The sequence below is a fragment of the Saimiri boliviensis genome, chromosome 9 (assembly GCF_048565385.1).
Source record: "Saimiri boliviensis isolate mSaiBol1 chromosome 9, mSaiBol1.pri, whole genome shotgun sequence".
Classification (NCBI taxonomy): Eukaryota; Metazoa; Chordata; class Mammalia; order Primates; family Cebidae; genus Saimiri; species Saimiri boliviensis.
In genome coordinates, this window is record NC_133457.1 from 109,737,487 (window position 1) to 109,755,254 (window position 17,768).

The 17,768-nt window shown below is 42.4% G+C and overlaps 1 protein-coding gene across 5 annotated transcripts in view; it reads right to left on the reverse strand.

The window, feature by feature from the left end:
• Positions 1–17,768, reverse strand: part of NCOA5 (nuclear receptor coactivator 5) — a 30,388-nt gene that overhangs the window by 2,207 nt on the left and 10,413 nt on the right. Inside the window, exons 2-7 of one of the 5 annotated variants that reach the window (XM_003936474.4) lie at positions 17,484–17,550; positions 8,321–8,647; positions 6,280–6,416; positions 4,216–4,342; positions 2,183–2,382; positions 165–485 (exon numbers count right to left, since the gene is read on the reverse strand). In XM_003936474.4, the coding sequence (XP_003936523.1) occupies positions 165–485; positions 2,183–2,382; positions 4,216–4,342; positions 6,280–6,416; positions 8,321–8,647; positions 17,484–17,521 (1,150 nt within the window). In that variant the 5' untranslated portion in view covers positions 17,522–17,550. Of the gene's footprint in view, positions 1–141; positions 486–2,182; positions 2,383–4,215; positions 4,343–6,279; positions 6,417–8,320; positions 17,576–17,768 lie in introns of those variants that run through there. The other 4 variants (XM_039479656.2, XM_039479658.2, XM_010346925.3 and 1 more) reach the window with 4 other exon arrangements.

Genomic DNA, 17,768 nt, shown 5'->3' on the forward strand with positions numbered 1-17,768 from the left:
ATTAACATTGTATCAGCATGGATGGCCCATGGGAGAACCCAAGGGATGGACTTATTTCCCTTACCCACTCCAAAGAGCCCTGGGCCTGACACCCTCCCAACAGAGCCTGGGGATTAGAGAAATGCAGAGTCAGAACTTCACCTCGGCCCTGCCACGTAGCTCACCAGGCAGAGAGTCGGTGCTGCTCCTCATCAGCCGCTCCTTCCGCTCTCGAAGGTAGTTGATGATCTTGTCAGTCTCTTCGGCAGTGAGGTACCTGTTGTCTGCCAGCAGGTTGATGAGGCTCTGGATGGCTGGAGGGTGGCCCCCACGCACTCCCTCCTCAGGGCCTCCTCTCTCTCTTTCCTGCAGGATGGCTTCATCGGCCATCTTGGCTGCCTGTCTGGCAATCTCCTCACGTTCCTTCTCCCGGCACTCATTCTTGTAACGTTCATAATTTCTGGCCACCAGCACCATGGCATCTGCCTGGGGCATGTTGCGATGCTCTGTAGGAGTAAGTGACACGAGTTAATTTTCTTTCATGACATATTTAAGTGCCCACCTGCTGCCTCTGTCAAGTCTTCCCTAACCTCATACCGGCAACAAAATCACTTTGGCGACACAAAGGCCTGAGATTGAGGGTACGGTGGTGTGGGTGGACAGATGAAGGGCAGGAAGGGAAGTGAATGGATACCTTTGGTGGGAACATGCACCTTTGGATACAGCTGGTTCTTTGGGGGAATTCCTAGATCACAGACTTGTAGTAGTAAAAACCAAAGAAACATGACAGCCTCCTGCAGATTCAAACAGGCCATGTGGGGAACAGCCACAGGAGGCAGGCCCAGCAGCCTCTAGACCAGCGGCAGGAGGCCAACAAGCCCCCTCTGGAAAGCCAGGCTCTCCACTGTGCTCCTCAGGACAGAGCTGGCCTACTGCTTTTTAATTCATCAGTTCAAAAGTCATGGATTAAGATCAAATTGTGACCCTAAATAACCTCCTCTCCTTACCCATGGGCAATATGGTTTACCGGGTAGTGAGAGGACTCCTCAGAACTTTTGTCCTCACACATCTTGGGGACTATTCCTCAGACAGACACAATGATCCACTGGAGATCCTTATGTAATTGTATGGTTATGGGGATAAGGAGTGAGGCAAACAGAGATCCTGAGTGTAGTGGGAAAAGGGTAACTCTGGCTGTAAGAGGAGCAGGGTATCAGCTGGCTGAGTCTCAATCCTCTGGGCTCAGTGCTTGAAAAGCTACTTGTTTTTTTTTTGAGATCGAGTTTCGCTCTTGTTACCCAGGCTGGAGTGCAATGGCACGATCTCGGCTCACCGCAACCTCCGCCTCCTGGGTTCAGGCAATTCTCCTGTCTCAGCCTCCTGAGTAGCTGGGATTACAGGCATGAGCCACCATGCCCAGCTAATTTTTTGTATTTTTAGTAGAGACGGGGTTTCACCTTGTTGACCAAGATGGTCTTGATCTCCTGACCTTGTGATCCACCCGCCTCAGCCTCCCAAAGTGCTGGGATTACAGGCTTGAGCCACCGCGCCCGGCGAAAAGCTACTTCTAAGAAGGACTTCGAGAACTGGTCCTGGGCCTCTACAGGGTCAGGGCCTCTTAGTCCCTCTGGTAACTTCTCATAGCCCTTCTGGTTACTTCTCCAGCACACTTATAAAAAGGATCCTAAATGCCTGTTACATTATCTGTCCTCCATTAGAAAGCTGGGCAAAAGCAAGGATTTTGTCGCATACAGTGGAGTACATGCCAGAGGTGTGCTGGAGCCAGATCTCAGTGGCAAGAGCCAACTGTGTACATTTCTTTCCAACTCTCCCTTCAGTGACTTCATGTTGGTGGCTTGAACTGAAACATGGTGGGAGTATTTACACCATGGAGATCCGCAAATGGTATAAACGCCCTCCCCCCATCCCAGAACTTGTTAAATATTTGCCAGTACACCACTGTATATACCTAAGGCTAAGTATAATGTAACAGATAATAGGCCCAGAACTGTATCCACTCAGAGACTATCAGATAAATGACTATGCAGGACTCTTCCATGGTACTTAGAGAGGGGCCCTACCATATATGAACTGGGATGTAAGAGTCATTTGCCCAAAACCTGGTTCTTCTGAGTAAGGCATAAAGGACTAATAATGGACTAGTCACTACCTCTGGTATTTTGACCCACTTGGGCCTCTGTACCTTGTGGGGTTCCAAACATGATGTTGACTGTGCAGGAGCGGTGAATCTGGTGTTGCTGGGTGATGACAATAGCAAAAGGAGAACCTCCCCTGCTAACATCCTCCAAGGCTTGTGACAATGACACCTCTGTGTTGAGGAAGATCAAGTCCACTACCATGCCCAGGTCTCGCACCTTCCGCCCCACAGACTCAGCATAGTCTCTGTAAAAACAAACAAGATCCAGGTGAGCGACCAACTCCAAATCTGCATTGTTGTGTCTCAAGCCAGCTGTGTGTATTCCTACTAAGAACTCAAACTGTAGTCCACCCCAATACCATCTTTAGGATCTAAGGATCTAGATCAATTCTCTCTATCTACCCTGGCTCAGAATGGTTGTGACTTGCTTGAGGTCACATCAGAAGTTGCCAGTAGCACAGTATGATACCCAGGTCCTTCTATTGATTCTCTAGCCCAGTGGTCCTTCCTTAACAACATCCAGTTCCCTAAGACTTGTGGCACTTATCTCTTTTTGGGTAGGCTGCATAATACAGTGGGAACATCATGGGCTTAAATGCTAGAAACATGGTTTTGGATCCCAGCCCTTAGCATCTACTTGCAAAGTTCTGAACTTTTAGTCAAGTCCATTTACCTCTTACAAATAGCAGTTTCTTTACTAATAAAACAGGAATAACATGGCTCAGTTCATATGTCATTTCTCTGACCTTCCCTCCAATCTAAATTAGATCTCTGATACATTCTTTTCTCGTAGGACTCATCAGCTGTATGCTTTTGTCACCTGCTCCATTAGGGTGTAAGCTCCACCAGTGGTATGGGACTACATAGCCCCAGTACCCGGCATCTGCCACACATATAAAAGATTTGCTGAATGAATAAATTTTATGTGATTACTGTGAAAATTAAAAATAATTTATGTAAGGTGCCTAGCATGGGGTAGTACACAAAGTAGGTGCTCAGAAAATGATAGCCATTATCATGTGTCCAGAAAAAGCTCCCAGAGTTAAAAGCAGCATCTACTGCTGACAAGACAGCCAAGAACCTGTGAACTCTGCCTATTACTTGGTGTCTCAACACCTATTTCCCTAGTCACTGCCTTGAAATTAGCTCTTTAACCCCAAACTGCTAGAAAATACATGAAGCTATTTACTCAGTACTACCTGGGGAAAGGGAATATAGCTACTGCCAAGCCTGCAAGCTGCTATACTCTCTTCTGCTTTTCTGCTCTGCCTCTTCTCAGGAGAAAACGTAAAACAGGGATGCAGCGAAACGATGCCGTGAGCCCTAGCTTGGTAACATGGTCATCTCACAGTTCTGCATGGCCATGGCACTTCATAAAGACTTGGTTCTTGGCTGACAAATGCAGAGACGTGTCTCCCAAAGTACTGGGCAGTCGGGTTGTCCCATGAAGGGGTTATCTACTGCTTTGCTTGACCAGCATCTATACCCTCCTTCCACTCTCAGTCTGCATGGTTCCACAGGGCTAATCCCACCTCTAGCTCTTGGGATGGTAACATGACAGCCCTGGCCAATCAGAACATTCAGCAACCCTGTCAAAGTGACAGGCTTAAGAATGGGAAAGTGAGTCAGGTCAACCTAAGAAGAATTCCAGAACGTTAAGAAGAAACAATGGGAAAGAGAAGCTCTCTTTCTACTTGGCTTGCTAAGCTAAGACACATGTTTAGAGCCATTCTGGCTTTCTTCAAGCACAAAACCTGCCTGAGAACAAAGGTAAATTTGAGGAAAGCGGTACTTAGAGACTGACACAGAGACCAAGTCTTGATGACACGGTTTGACCCTGGATGTGGCCATGCCTCAACTTCCCAGTTACTTTCTGCTTAAATAAAAAATGTCTCTTTTGGGCTTATGCCTGTTTGAATTGAGTTTTCTGTCACCTATAACTGAAAGAATTCTGGCTAACACAGCACAGTGATCCAAGAATACACACAGCTCAAATTCAGTGGATAGAGGTGCTAAATAGGAGCTTGAATTTCTCTGACTCTTCTCCTTACTGGGGAGAAACATTTAAGGGTTCTTACTTTGTCTGTTTGTTGACCACAATCACAGAACAATCGACGGGCCTTTCGGCATCAAAGCGTCTCTGAATTTCCTCAAAATACTGACGATAAAGCTCTTCTCTACGCCGCTCCTCACGTTTCAAACGCTCTGCAAGACACCACGAGGGTAAACTGAAATAAGGACCGGATCCTTCTATAAAGACAAGTCACAGGCCTCGTTTAAAATCCTGCGCTACTTATAGGCAAAGGTCATAATACTCTGAATCAATACCCTGGTCTATCTCCTAAAAACAGCTAGTATTAATATTTTTTATTATAAATTAACCAAAATGTAATGGCTGGATTAAAGGACATCGCCATTTTAATGCTGTGTCTGATATTCACTGCCAAAGTGCCCTATGGGAAGGCTATTACTAATTTACAACTCCACAGAGGTGGATCATCTAGTGCCTATTTCTCCACACTTTAGTCAACACTGAGTACACTGTCATTCTTTTCAAGTCTTGCCAACTTGACAGACAAGAACAGTAATCATTATTATTCTAATCCGCATTATTGCTGACCTTTTTTTGAAAAACAATAACAACAAAAAACCAAATAGTAAAGTTTTTTTTTTTTTTTTTTGAGACGGAGTTTCGCTCTTGTTACCCAGGCTGGAGTGCAATGGCACGATCTCGGCTCACTGCAACCTCCGCCTCCTGGGCTCAGGCAATTCTCCTGCCTCAGCCTCCTGAGTAGCTGGGATTACAGGCACGCGCCACCATGCCCAGCTAGTTTTTTGTATTTTTAGTAGAGACGGGGTTTCACCATGTTGGCCAGGATGGTCTCGATATTTCGACCTTGTGATCCACCTGCCTCGGCCTCCCAAAGTGCTGGGATTACAGGCTTGAGCCACCGCGCCCGGCCCTTAAAGTTTTATAACAAATTAAAAATGAGGTTCTTAAAGATTTCAGCTTGGCCAGGTATGAAATAATTTAAGAATCTTTAACAAAGTATTGAGAAAAACCAGGCTTTAAAAAGACATTTTTGTCTTCATCTAAAAAAGAGATGCTGTTAGATAAAAGTTATAAAAACCAAACACCTATTCTGCATAGTCAGGCAGTCACAGTTATCTGGTCAATGGGCAAAAAGCAAGGACTTAATGTCTTCAGCTCCAATATTTTGTTCATTTCTCCTTTTTTTTTTGAGACAGAGTCTCACTCTGTTGCCCAGGCTGGAGTGCGATGGTACAATCATGGCTCACTACTACCTCAACATCCTAGGCTCCAGCAATCCTCTTACCTCAGCCTCCTGAGTAGCTGGGTACTACAGGGGTGCACCACCACACTTGGATAATTTTTGTATTTTTTTTTTTGTAGAGATGGGGTTTTACCATGTTGCCCAGGCTGGTCTTGAACTCCTGGGCTGAAGTGATCCACCCACCTTGGCCTTCTAAAGTGCTAGGATTATAGGTGTGGCCACAGTGACCAGCATTTTGTTCATTTCTTATTGCTACAATTTCATATTTATTTCTTGTTGGATGACTAAACCAGATGATGGTACTAGTCTACATCTTAAAAATCATTTTCAGGCTGGGCGTGGTGGCTTACGTCTGTAATCCCAGCACTTTGGGAGGCTGAAGAGGGAGGATCACCTGAGGTCAGGAGTTCAAGAGCAGCCTGATAAACATGGAGAAATCTCATCTCTACTAAAAATACAAAATTATCAGGGCATGGTGGTGCATTCCTGTAACCCCAGCTACTCAGGAGGCTGAGGCAGGAGAACTGCTTGAACCCGGGAGATGGAAGCTGCAATGAGCTGAGATCACACCACTGCATTGCAGCCTGGGCAACGAGAGCAAAACTCTGTCTGTCTGTCTGTCTCTCCTCTCTCTCTCTCTCTCTTTCACACACACACACACACACACACAATCATTTTCAAGCCAAATGCTCTTTACCCATTAACAGGCTATTTGTATTTCTTCTTTTTATACACTGCTTGGCCAAGTCACTAGCCCCTTTTCAGATGGGGTACTGGTATTAGTTCCCTCTCTTTTTTGTAAAGTGTTCTATCAATAATAGGAATAGAATGTTTCTGCTACTTTACCTTTTGCACGAGACTGACTTTCTGGGCCTGGAGGGCCTCGTCCATCAAAGCTATCTCTGTAACGGTCAAAATAAGAGTCATCCTTTCTCCTGCAATAGTCATCCATTCGCAGGTATCGGTCGTAAGAGCCTTCTCTCCTGAAAAGGAAATTTTCATAAAGATAAAACTCTGCCCTATCCTGAAAAAATCATCTAGAGAATTCTTTGGGATTAGACAAACGAGGCTTATATCTGGGACTCACTGCATATCAGCTCTGTGGCTGATAAGAGTTAACCTGTCTCACAAAATGATGAGAGGGGTTGAACAGAGATGATATACAGAAAGCACTTAGCATAGTCCTTGGCATATAGTAAATGCAAAATAACTGGCAGGAATTATTGATGTTAGTTTTGAGGAAACATTACATGAACCTCCCCTGTGCCTTTTAAAAATTATACTAAAATGTCAGCTGGGTGCAGGGTCTCATGCCTGTAATCCCAGCACTTTGGGAGGCTGAGGTGGGCGGATCACAAGGTCAGGAGATCGAGACCATCCTGGCCAACACGGTGAAACCCTATCTCTACTAAAAATGCAAAAATTAGCTGGGCATGGTGGCGGGCACCTGTAGTCCCAGCTACTCGGGATGCTGAGGCAGGAAAATTGCTTGAACCTGGGAGGTGGAGGTTGCAGTGAGTCAAGATCACACCACTGCACTCCAGCCTGGTGACAGAGTGAGACTCTATCTCAAAAAATTCTAAAATGTATATAACAATAATTTGCCATTTTAACAATTTTTATTTATTTATTATTACTATTATTACTACTAGAGATGGGGTTTCACCATGTTGCCTAGGCTGGTCTTGAACTCCTGAGTTCAGGCAATCCACCCACCTCAGCCTCCCAAAGTGCTGGGATTACAGGCATGAGCCAATGTGTCTGGCCTCACAATTTTTAAGTATACAATTCAGTAGCATTGTATTCACAATGGTTGTGCAACCATCACCATTATCTAATTCTAAAATTTTTCATCTCTTCAAACAGAAATTCTGTATTTGTCAAATAACTCCCCTCTCCCCAGCCATTGGTAATCTTTAATCTACTTTCTGTCTCTATAAATTTGCCTATTCTTGATATTTCATATAAGTGAAATCATACAATATAAATCATACAATATAATATGAATTCATGTAAGTGAATTCATACAATATTTGTCTTTTATGACCGGCTTATTTCACTTAGCATAATGTTTTCAACGGCCTTCATACTGCAACACAGATCAGAATTTTATTCCTTTTTATGGCTGAATGATAGCACATTGTATAAATATATACCACTTAAAAAAAATCCACATCAGGTGCAGTGGCTTAAACCTGTAGTCTCAGCACTTAGCTCAAGAGTTCAAGACCAGCCTGAGCAACATAGTGAGACTCCACCTCTATATAAAATAATTAGCCAGGTGTGGTGGCATATGCTCCCAGCTACTTGGGAGACTGAGGAGGGAGGATTACTTAAGCCTGGGAGGTCAAGGCTGCAGTGAGCTGTGATCATGCCACTGCACTCCAGACTGGGAAACAAGATCTTGTCTCAAAAACAAAAAAAAAAATCTATTAATCTGCCCACAGACATCTGGATTTCTTTTACCTTTTGGTTATTGTGAATAGTACTGCTACAGGTATTCATGTAAAACTATCTGAGTCCCTCTTTTCAATTCTTTTGAGTGTATACTCAGGAATGGAACTGATAGATCATATAGTTAATTCTACGTTTAACTTTTTAAGGAACTCCCAAACTGTCTTCCACAGTGGCTATACCAATTTGCATTCCTACCTGCAATTTCTGAGGGTTTCAATTTCTCCATACCTTGTCAACACTAGTTATTTTCTGTTAAAAATTTTTAAAATCATTCATACATTCAGCTAAATTTACTGAGCAGCAGCACATCTACCACTTGACAGACACTAGAAATATAAGGCTGATAAAATTACTGCTCTTACAGAGCTTTCCATTGGTTTAGTAGAATATACATAAAAAGAACTTAGAAAAAAACAGAGTACATATGTACCTGTACACAGGATCTCGGGAGTCTCTCATGTCTCTGTATCTGTCGTACACGGGGTCTCGCTGATCTCGAAAATCCCTAGAGTCTCTTAGATCACGAAAGTCTCTAAGATCTCTCATGTCCCGAACATCACGCATACTCCTGCTGTCTCTGTGATCCCGCAAGTCTCTACTATGTCTGTGGTCCCGCAAGTCTCGGGGGTCTCGAATGTCTCTGCTATCCCGGGCATCCCGGCCATTTCTGCCATCCCTGGGCTCTCTCCTTGGACTTCCCCGAATTGGGGATCGATCACGCCTTGAATCTCGACTGTCTCCAAAGCCATAAGGATCCCTGTGGGAGGTAGCAAGAAGATGCTAAGACAAAGAAATTGAAAGTAGCCAATGCATCAGCTCTTCATAGGAGAAAGTCTCCACCCTCCAAGCACTTTTCTCTAAAACAGGGCAGCCAAACAGAACATGACTAAACATTTAAGGACAGTCATCCATCTGGTCAGCAAATAGTCTACAGGTTGCACAATCTCAAAAGATCTGGACATCAAAAGAATGCATGACCAAAAGCCAAAGTTTTTGACTGGATAATAGTATTCATCAGACTTTCAAAGTGAAAGCGTCTTTCCACCAGACTTGCTTGAAAGAGACTTTACGAGGTGTAGGAAGTTGGAGGGACAGAGCAAGGAGGCAAGACTCATGAAGAAAAAAAGAACAAATAGCACAATCTCATAAAAGTAATAAAAAGAATTATCTTTAAAGTATGGAAAATTCACTTAACATTATGTTGGCAGGATAATAAAATTAAGGGGAAAAAAAGTACTACAAGATACACACAATAAAGGATCAAGAACAATCAGTTTTTCTGTTTTGTCAGAGCTATTGAGTAGTGTTATCTCTCAATCTGAGGGTTTATGCAGAATCTGATTCCTTTTTGCTCAACGTTTTTTTAAAAAAGGAAACCTGAACAGTGAAGTCACAGATATGCTCTGTCTGCTCTGATTCGATGTTCTTCATGAGACACTTCACCCCACGGGAAATTCCTCTTTAACATATTTAAAATTCAAAACGTCTGATTCCAACCCCTATCGGCCCCATTCCCCACTTTTTTACTTCTGACAAAATCATCTTCCCAGTTATCAAGTTTTAAGTTCTTGAATATTAACTATGCTTTTTCCTTCCCCAACCCAATAAAGTTACTTGTGGCCTGTTGATTTTTTTTTCTATTCCCATTGGATTTTTAAGTCCAATCCAAGTCCTTATTTCTATTCTGACACCAACACATAAAACACAAAATTAAAAATCAATCTACTTGATTTCAATTAATTCAACACATAAATACCAGATTAACTATTCTAAAATGCCAACTTCTATGTTAGAAAGCCTAATAAATCTGACTCCTATTTCTCCATCTCATTTCTAATTCAACCTTCTCAAGTCTACTTCATTCTTATGCATTAACTCACAAGACACAATCTATCTTGATATTTTTATTTATATGATTTCTATACTTGGAATATTTTTCCTGCACTAATCCAAGTACCATCCAATCCACACAGGCAAGTTTATGTCCCATGTCTTCCAAGAAACCTTCCCTACCCTTCCTAACTGCTGATCTCTTCTGCTTAGCGCAGGGCACCTTCTATCTGTATTACTCATCTTGATCTGGCATTTACCTTTTTACAACAACGTCTTATGTCTGACCCACTTTAAGGATTACCTTCTCTGTAAAACCTGCCCTGAACTCTTGATCTTCCCCTTCCCCAACAAACATGTTCCCCTTCCCAACCTTCCCATCTCTGTAAGTGGCACATCCACCTACTCAGTTGCACAAGCCAGGAAACTGGGTGTCATCTTTCTCTTAAAGCCTCATCCTTCCAACCATATTTCCAAATTTTCTTCATTCTTTCTCAGTTCTTCCCACTTTCCTTTATCTTTCTTGGTACTGCTGAAGGTCAACTCATAATTGTTTCACCCTTAAACCACAGCAAGAGCCTTCTAAAGCAGTCTCGTCTGTTTTTGTCTCTTTTCTTTCTCCTGAAAGATCACTCCACAGTGGTCTCTTACGTATGTAAAACCCTCCACTGGTTTCCCACAGTATGTATTATTTTTACAGGGGTGAGGTCTCACTATGTTGCCCAGGCTGGAGTGCAGCGGCTATTCACAAGTGGGATCACGAACACTACAGCATTGAACTCTTGGGCTCAAGTGATCCTACTGCCTCAGTCTCCTAAGTAGCTGAACTACAGGTGTGTGCCACTGCGCCAGGCACCCGAAGTATTTAGAATTCAATCTAAAACCTCTACCAATGCCATGAAGGTCCTGCATAATCTTGGCTCCTGTCTTTTCCAACCCTGTCTCAACCTCTCCCTAGTTCACCACTCTTTGCCACACTGGCCTTTCAGCTCTAACTAGCCAACGTCTTTCCTAATCCCCTTACGTGAGTAGCAGGAAGAGATCTATACTCATTTTCCAGGTCTCAACATATAAATATCCCCTACTCCCTGATTCTGTTACATTCAATGTAAGTTTACCTTCTGCCCCTAAAATTCTCTCATAGCACTTTGTTTTTACTTTTGTCATTTATCACAAATTGACATTAAATATTTATTTAATGTCTGTCTGCCCTACTAGACTACAAGCATCGCAAGGACAAAAACTATCTCACTTTGATTCTGCACTACAAACTCACTATGTAGAACAATATCTGTTATATGATAGATGCTCTATATGTATGTTGAATGAATCTTGCTCCAGTACAAACCTCTATAACTGCACTTACCACAGTGTTCTGTAATTATTTTTACATGGCTTTTCTACCAAATAAGAAGTTCTCTTGAAGGCTTCGTAGCTCTAGGATACAGCATATGAGTTCAGCAAATATTTAATGAATTGAATTATTCTATTAAACTGTAAGCCTCTCAAGAGCAGGCAACATGTTCTGTGTATACTTTTGTCATCTACCATAGTTACACCTATTAGGTATTCATAGTGTCATCAGCTTGTGGAAAACCTCACTTCAGCCACATGGGCACAGCAAAAACAATTTAAATGCCAAACTTTTTTTTTTTTTTTGCTTCCAGGAAAAATACTTGTTATATATTTTAAGGTTAACCAGCATTCCTGACTTGGGGGAGCATACATATCGTAGACCAGGGAATTTAAACGAGGATAGCTAAGCAAAATTTTTCTTACTAGAATAAAGTGAAGACTAACCAAGACTCTGACTTCACCTTTCCTTATTATATCATATAACCCTTCTAACATGCAACATCTGATGTAGTGTGCAATGTGGGCAAACATTCAAGATCCAAAGAGAAAGGACAACTGCGAAGTATTTTTGGATTAATGATTGGCAGATAAACCTGCCTCGGGGAGCAGTTAGAAGTAGTCATTAGAGGTGGAATCCAATTTCAAGTGTTCTTGGCAATCAGGGCTGAAATATCATGATCCTGACAGACCACAGACCACACACAAAGCCTTGGGCTGGTGGAAATGAGGGTGCGGATACAAATAAGAACATGCCGTAGCATGTTATTTACCACCTTAGGAGTATTGTAAGTGCTACGTTTGGTCCTCATTCTTTTGAATCCATCGAAAAACCTTACTTACCTGTCAGAGTCCATCCCTGCAAGTTGACTAAAACCTAGATTTGCACAATCTGGGTTCAATCTTCCAGTCTGAGAAGGCAAGTCCCTCCCTTTCCCTTAAATAATCTGAAGTCCATGTGCAACAAAACTACTAATTCTCTCTCAAGTGCTTTCAGGGTAAAAATGTAGAAGAGGTGATACTCACAAAAGGGAAAAGAACCAAAGGCATGGTGGAAGTAGGAACAGAGAGGATAATAATTTTCTCAAAAGGAAAGGCTAAGCCTTTTTCCTTTCTCCAAAAGATAAACACTACGGTAGACTGCTGTTCTTCTGGAGATGAAAACAAAACAAAAAAACCTTTAGGGTTGGTTTAGGACCCAAACAAAGAACTCAGAACAAAAGGGCTCCTGCTGCTGGCCCCAACATGTTGTTTCAAAACAAGACCACAGCTAACAAAAGGGCAGTAGTGTGTAGGATTCAAAGTGCAAGAAGACCAAGCCTCCTGTGGGAGATGCTGGACCTCAGATGATAAGTGAGTTAGAATCAGATTTCTAGAGCATAATAAGGTTCACAGTATCATACCACAGCACCAGAGGTGTTTTACTAAGGGAACCAAATGCAGCATACCCTCAGGTACTACATCACTGGAGGATAAAAAGAAATTGATCAGTGGTTAGATTTCAGCACTGGAGTCCACAAACTGAAGGCAGGTGGCAAACACAACTAAAATTCTGCTGTAAATTCCTCATATGTTCACCAGTGGGGGGAAAGGCAAATACTCTTTGTCTTGAGAGGAATATAGTCACATCTCTGGGAAACATTTGAGAGTTAAGGGCGAAAGGGGTGAAGGGAAAAACAATGGCTCTGGTGGTAAGTGATGTGCTTCTGGTAGAATTCGTCTCTTCCTGAGAGCTATAAAGGGGTGTGCAGAGCAGTAGGTGTTTGACAGCCTACAGAGTAAGAACTGATAGATGATCATCTTGGAAAACGCTGATGGATTTTGAGCCTCTCTTTGGCTAGAGACTGAAACTTCACAACCAGGACGGTTTTCTTCGGCTTTGGTTCTACAGACGCTCAGGGAGGAAGACCCCTGTCTTTTTTCTTTTCTGCAAAGGTTAGCATCTCCTTTCTTCCTTTCTGTTGACTGGAATGTCTTCCTTGGGAGAGCCAGCCTTTTCCTGACCCTGAAAAATGTTTCATTAGCTCTTCAAACTTCTGTCACAGATATACTGTCCACAAATATCATCATCTAAATGGCTAGCTGCTGTGTGATGTTGATCTCCAACCATGAGGGCTTCATGCTGTTGTTAGAAATGGAGACAACAGACTTGTGCAGAATATTGCTGTTAGATGCAGGTGGGATATGGGGTGCAATGAGATATCATACCTCACAGACCCAAATTTTACACATGCCCATGCTTTTCCTCAGCAAGCACTGATGACTTTCTTCAGCACAAACAGAACTTTCTTGTTGGTAGAGGTGGCAGTTGCTGAGAACTGACGACTTCTTCAAGTGTTAGTGCAGAGGTAATTGCAACCTGGAATCTTTCTGTGGCCCACCTAGAGCTAGGGCTGTCTCACACCCAAGGAGCAAACAGTAATCAAAGGCATTAAGGCCCTCTGGATAAGCAGAAAGCATTTCAGGTCATATAAGAAACTTGTCTACAGTCAGGTTAATTCTGATAGGCCAATACCCAATGACTTTCACCAAAGAGATACCATGTTCAACATCTTTCACAAATATATGGGGGAAAATCCTCTGTAGAGCTTTGGATGTAGACAAGTTAATTCTGTTTGTCCTTCTTTAAGTCGTTCAGAAATACAGTCTTACTTCTAGTACCTAGAGGCCACGTCTGCATAAGGATATGCTACAAGATCTGGACTGTCAAGGCGTTGAGCTGAAGATGGTAACTGAGACATCTCAGGTACAACCAGAATCATGATCCTGTTTTTGAAGGACTAATGCTTAGTATCGGTGCTTGACAACTTGCATGGTAACTACGCAAGGTACTCACAGGAGTCCAATGAAGTGACCATCAAGAGTTAAATGATAAGAATTCAGGCTGAAATGTGATCCAGAGTAGAAATTCCTCATGCAGTGCTCTGTGCTTGGCTGGGCCAATACTGTCAGAATTATACATTGACAGCTGGAATCATTAGGGAAGCACATTACTGAACAGAGAGCAAAGCCACCAGAACTGTGGTTTACTGAAACATTTGAAGAGGTGATAATCCTGTGAAAACTCCCAAAGATACCTAGGTAAGTCCAGCAAAATAAGGTGTTATAAAGGTCTTGCCAGTGTGCTTATACCAATATTCTTATTAAATGCAGAAAGCGCTAAAAATGTGGAGGTCTAACTTAAGGAAATATTTGCCATCGGTAGTGTTTTTTCCCCCTGTGAAGGATGCATCCCCTATGACTGCATCAAACACAAAATGATTAGGACTGCCAAATGAAGGCAGTTTGTTGTCCAATACTGATACAGTTGGAGTTACCTCAAGGTTTTGACTGGAAGCATGCATCCAAAGGAGGTACCCAGTGTTCACCCTCAGTTAAATGATTTGCCCCTTCCAGGTTAATTACTCGCCTGTCTTGGCTACTCTTTGCAATTTACATCTGCCCTACTGGTGTATCTTAAGAGATAAAGTATTATCAGAACAATGATTAAAATGTTGGTGCTCTATTTAAAATACAATATTAAACGTCTTTTTTTAAGGTAAAAAACTGGGATTTTGAATACAATGTTAAATTTGCTTTTTTTAACGTAAAAAACTAGGATTCTTAGCTCAGATTTTACATGGAGTTACTAATTGTGACCATCCTTCCCTCAAGCAAATAAACATGACTGTATGGAACTTCATCATGTTAAATAACATGCTGAGGAACCCAGCTAAGGACCTATCACCAAAGGGAAGACGGAATGAAATTTGTTAATGGAATTTGAATTAGCCTAGCTGTCCCTCCTGTTGATTATAAATAAAGCAGGAAGTCACTGCCCTATTCACACCATCAAATGACCTCATTTTAAAATTTATTTCTCACGAAGGTGATACTCTAAAAGGCATATAAAGGTGATCTGTAAATTTATATATTTGGTAAGGAGCTCGTGTTATTTTTTTAGACAGGATCTCTCACTCTGCTGCCCAGGCTGAAGTGCAGTGGTGCAATTACAGTTCACTGCAGCCTCAACCTCTTGCACTCAAGTGATTCTCCCACTTCAGCCTCCCCAGTAGCTGGGACTACAGGCAAGAGCCACCACACCTGGCTATTTTTTGTAGAGATAGGGTTTCACCATTTGGCCCAGGCTGGTCTTAAACTCCTGAGCTCAAGTGATCTGCCCACCTCAGCCTCCCAAAGTGTTGGGATCACAGGTGTGAGCCACACCTGGCTAGAAGCTCATTTTATAAGGCCCTCTCCAATGCTGTCTGTATGTTTGTTTGTGTGGGGACTATTATTAAAAAAAGAAAACAAAAGCATAAAACTATTTCTAGACTGGGGTGAAATTAATATTTTTAATTTAATGCTCTGGCAATGGCTATTACTGGGTTCCAACCAGGGACGTTGGTCATTTTCCAACACTGCTATGTTTGTTGAATATCTACAATCAACTGGAAGTGTTAAAAACATTTGGTAAAGTATCATTAACAGGATGATATAAAATACCCTTCTCAATCCATAACAGAAACAGGATCTACTCTCTTAGTCTGCAACATGGCTTGTTTATTTTTATTTTTTTGCCTGGGGAAACAGACAGACATCACCCAGAGATCACCAAAGATCACCATGTATCATGGAGACAACAGAGAGGGGGAGGATTTTACTAGTGGGGTCTGAGCCTTTTATAGTTACAAATTCCACACTCCTGGTTAAGTCACCAGGAAACACACGTTAGCACTCTTTGGAAACTGGATACACACCATATCTCCCTTTCAACCCACCTGGCAACTAAAGTTTCCAATGGGAACCCTGTATTTCTGACCATTAGATGCAGCTCTTATCCACCTATATTCCATTCTGGAATTAGGCCACTAGGGCATTAAGGAGCAATACTGATATGACTGCCCAAGATCTGTGGCACAGTTAGAGGAAGGTTAATGAAAGCAGACATTATACGGAACTGCTGAAGTTCTGCAGAATTTGTTTACGTTCTTCAGGATACTCACACATATACACAAATCAATCAACAGAGAATTTATCTGCAAGCTGCAGGCATTCCTTAGAGAGAACAGACAGAATACCTATTTACATGCCAAATTCTGCAGTGAAACCAACCAATGGCCAGGGAATCCACACATGACCACTGTGGTACAGCTGCAGCTATGGTATTGGATTCAACTCCACTGCACAGGCAGAGTGGACAAAGAATCCAAATGAATGAAATCAGCAGCATTACCTTGCCCTGAGGGTCTGCTTACACTCTGCAGAGTGGGCATGAATAATCTATTCCCCGTAGCTACAACTTCACATCCAAGTAGGAGTACACACATGAAACATATAGTGGCCATTCTTTCCTGTAAGTTGGTAACAAAATATAGGTGTTTTTGTCCAAAAGCAGGACAGCTCTATGTTATGTGTAATGCTCAATTAATTGGGTTCCCAAGTGGAGCCACGAGATGAGGATTCACTGTATGCAGTACTGTCCAGTTCACTGCAGGAAATGCAGTTCACTGTGTTATGTCATTTTAGGTATGCTTCTGCGGAAAACTAGCTTTTTTACTTAGAGGCAAGGCAAAATCCATTAATCCACTTGGGCCTTGAAGAGACACTAGATATGAAATATATCATTTTTATGAAATATATCTTATCTCTTTGCCCTCTACACAAAACTACATCCAGTTGTGTGCTGTTATGGGGCTAGAACATTTGAATACAATATCCTTATTTTTGGTGTAAATGGTAACACTAAATAAAGCACTTCTTTGAGAGAAGGGACCAATTTAATGTGTATCTTGAGGGAACACACCAGGATTATCTCTTTTGTATACACTGGAAGGAAGAAAATATTGGGAAAACACCCTGGATTTCCATGAAAGCTAAGAAAACGGGAGACTTTCGAGAGGTGGAGTGTTTTGCCCTTTTTATTTCCCCTCAAACAGGTAACCCAAATATGTGAGCAAACCGGGGATCTGCAGCACAGGCACAGCAGCAATCTCTCAAGCAGCACTTTCCGTAAACCTGGGTTAACATCTCGACCGGCAGCCATTTGGAATGAAGAGTCGAATCTCTGCTGCCTACTGCAGTGCAGCATGGCATACACCAATGACTCTGGGGCACTCCTTCTGCTCTGGAGGCTCCCATTGACACGTGAGCTGGGGACAGACAGAGGTTTATCCTCTTCCAATTGCCTGCAACTCAAGTTGCAAGCTGAACTTGCTGGATTTGCCACCGAAAACACAAAGCTTCCTCTGTATCTCCTGATGTATGTTTAAAAAAAGCAGCAAGGCCCTTCACACAAGGTTCATGTTCTTATTGTTTGCTTGAGCGTTTCACTTGTTGGGGGGAAGAAAAGACCTTTGGTGTACGAAGCTGGGCTTAACTCCCCAGAGCCCAACTCTCCCAAGGTAACTCACGGCTTCAGGGTACTTTACCTTCGTGTGGGGCTGGGTCTTGATGGAGCCGTATTCATATTTCTTCTTTCCGCTGCCTTATTAATATCTGAAAAGAATAATCAACCCATCTGTTCAATGCTATGGAATAAAAACAAGATCATCAGCATATTTCAAATGAAAGCAGCAACAACAAAAAACTACAATGACAACCAGATGGTGTAAGAAAAGCCATTCAGCAGAGACACACTGTCACTCGGGCAATTTTTATTATTGAGTCAAGGTAATACATTGTCATGGCTTGGTAAGAAATGTTCCTTAGTTTTC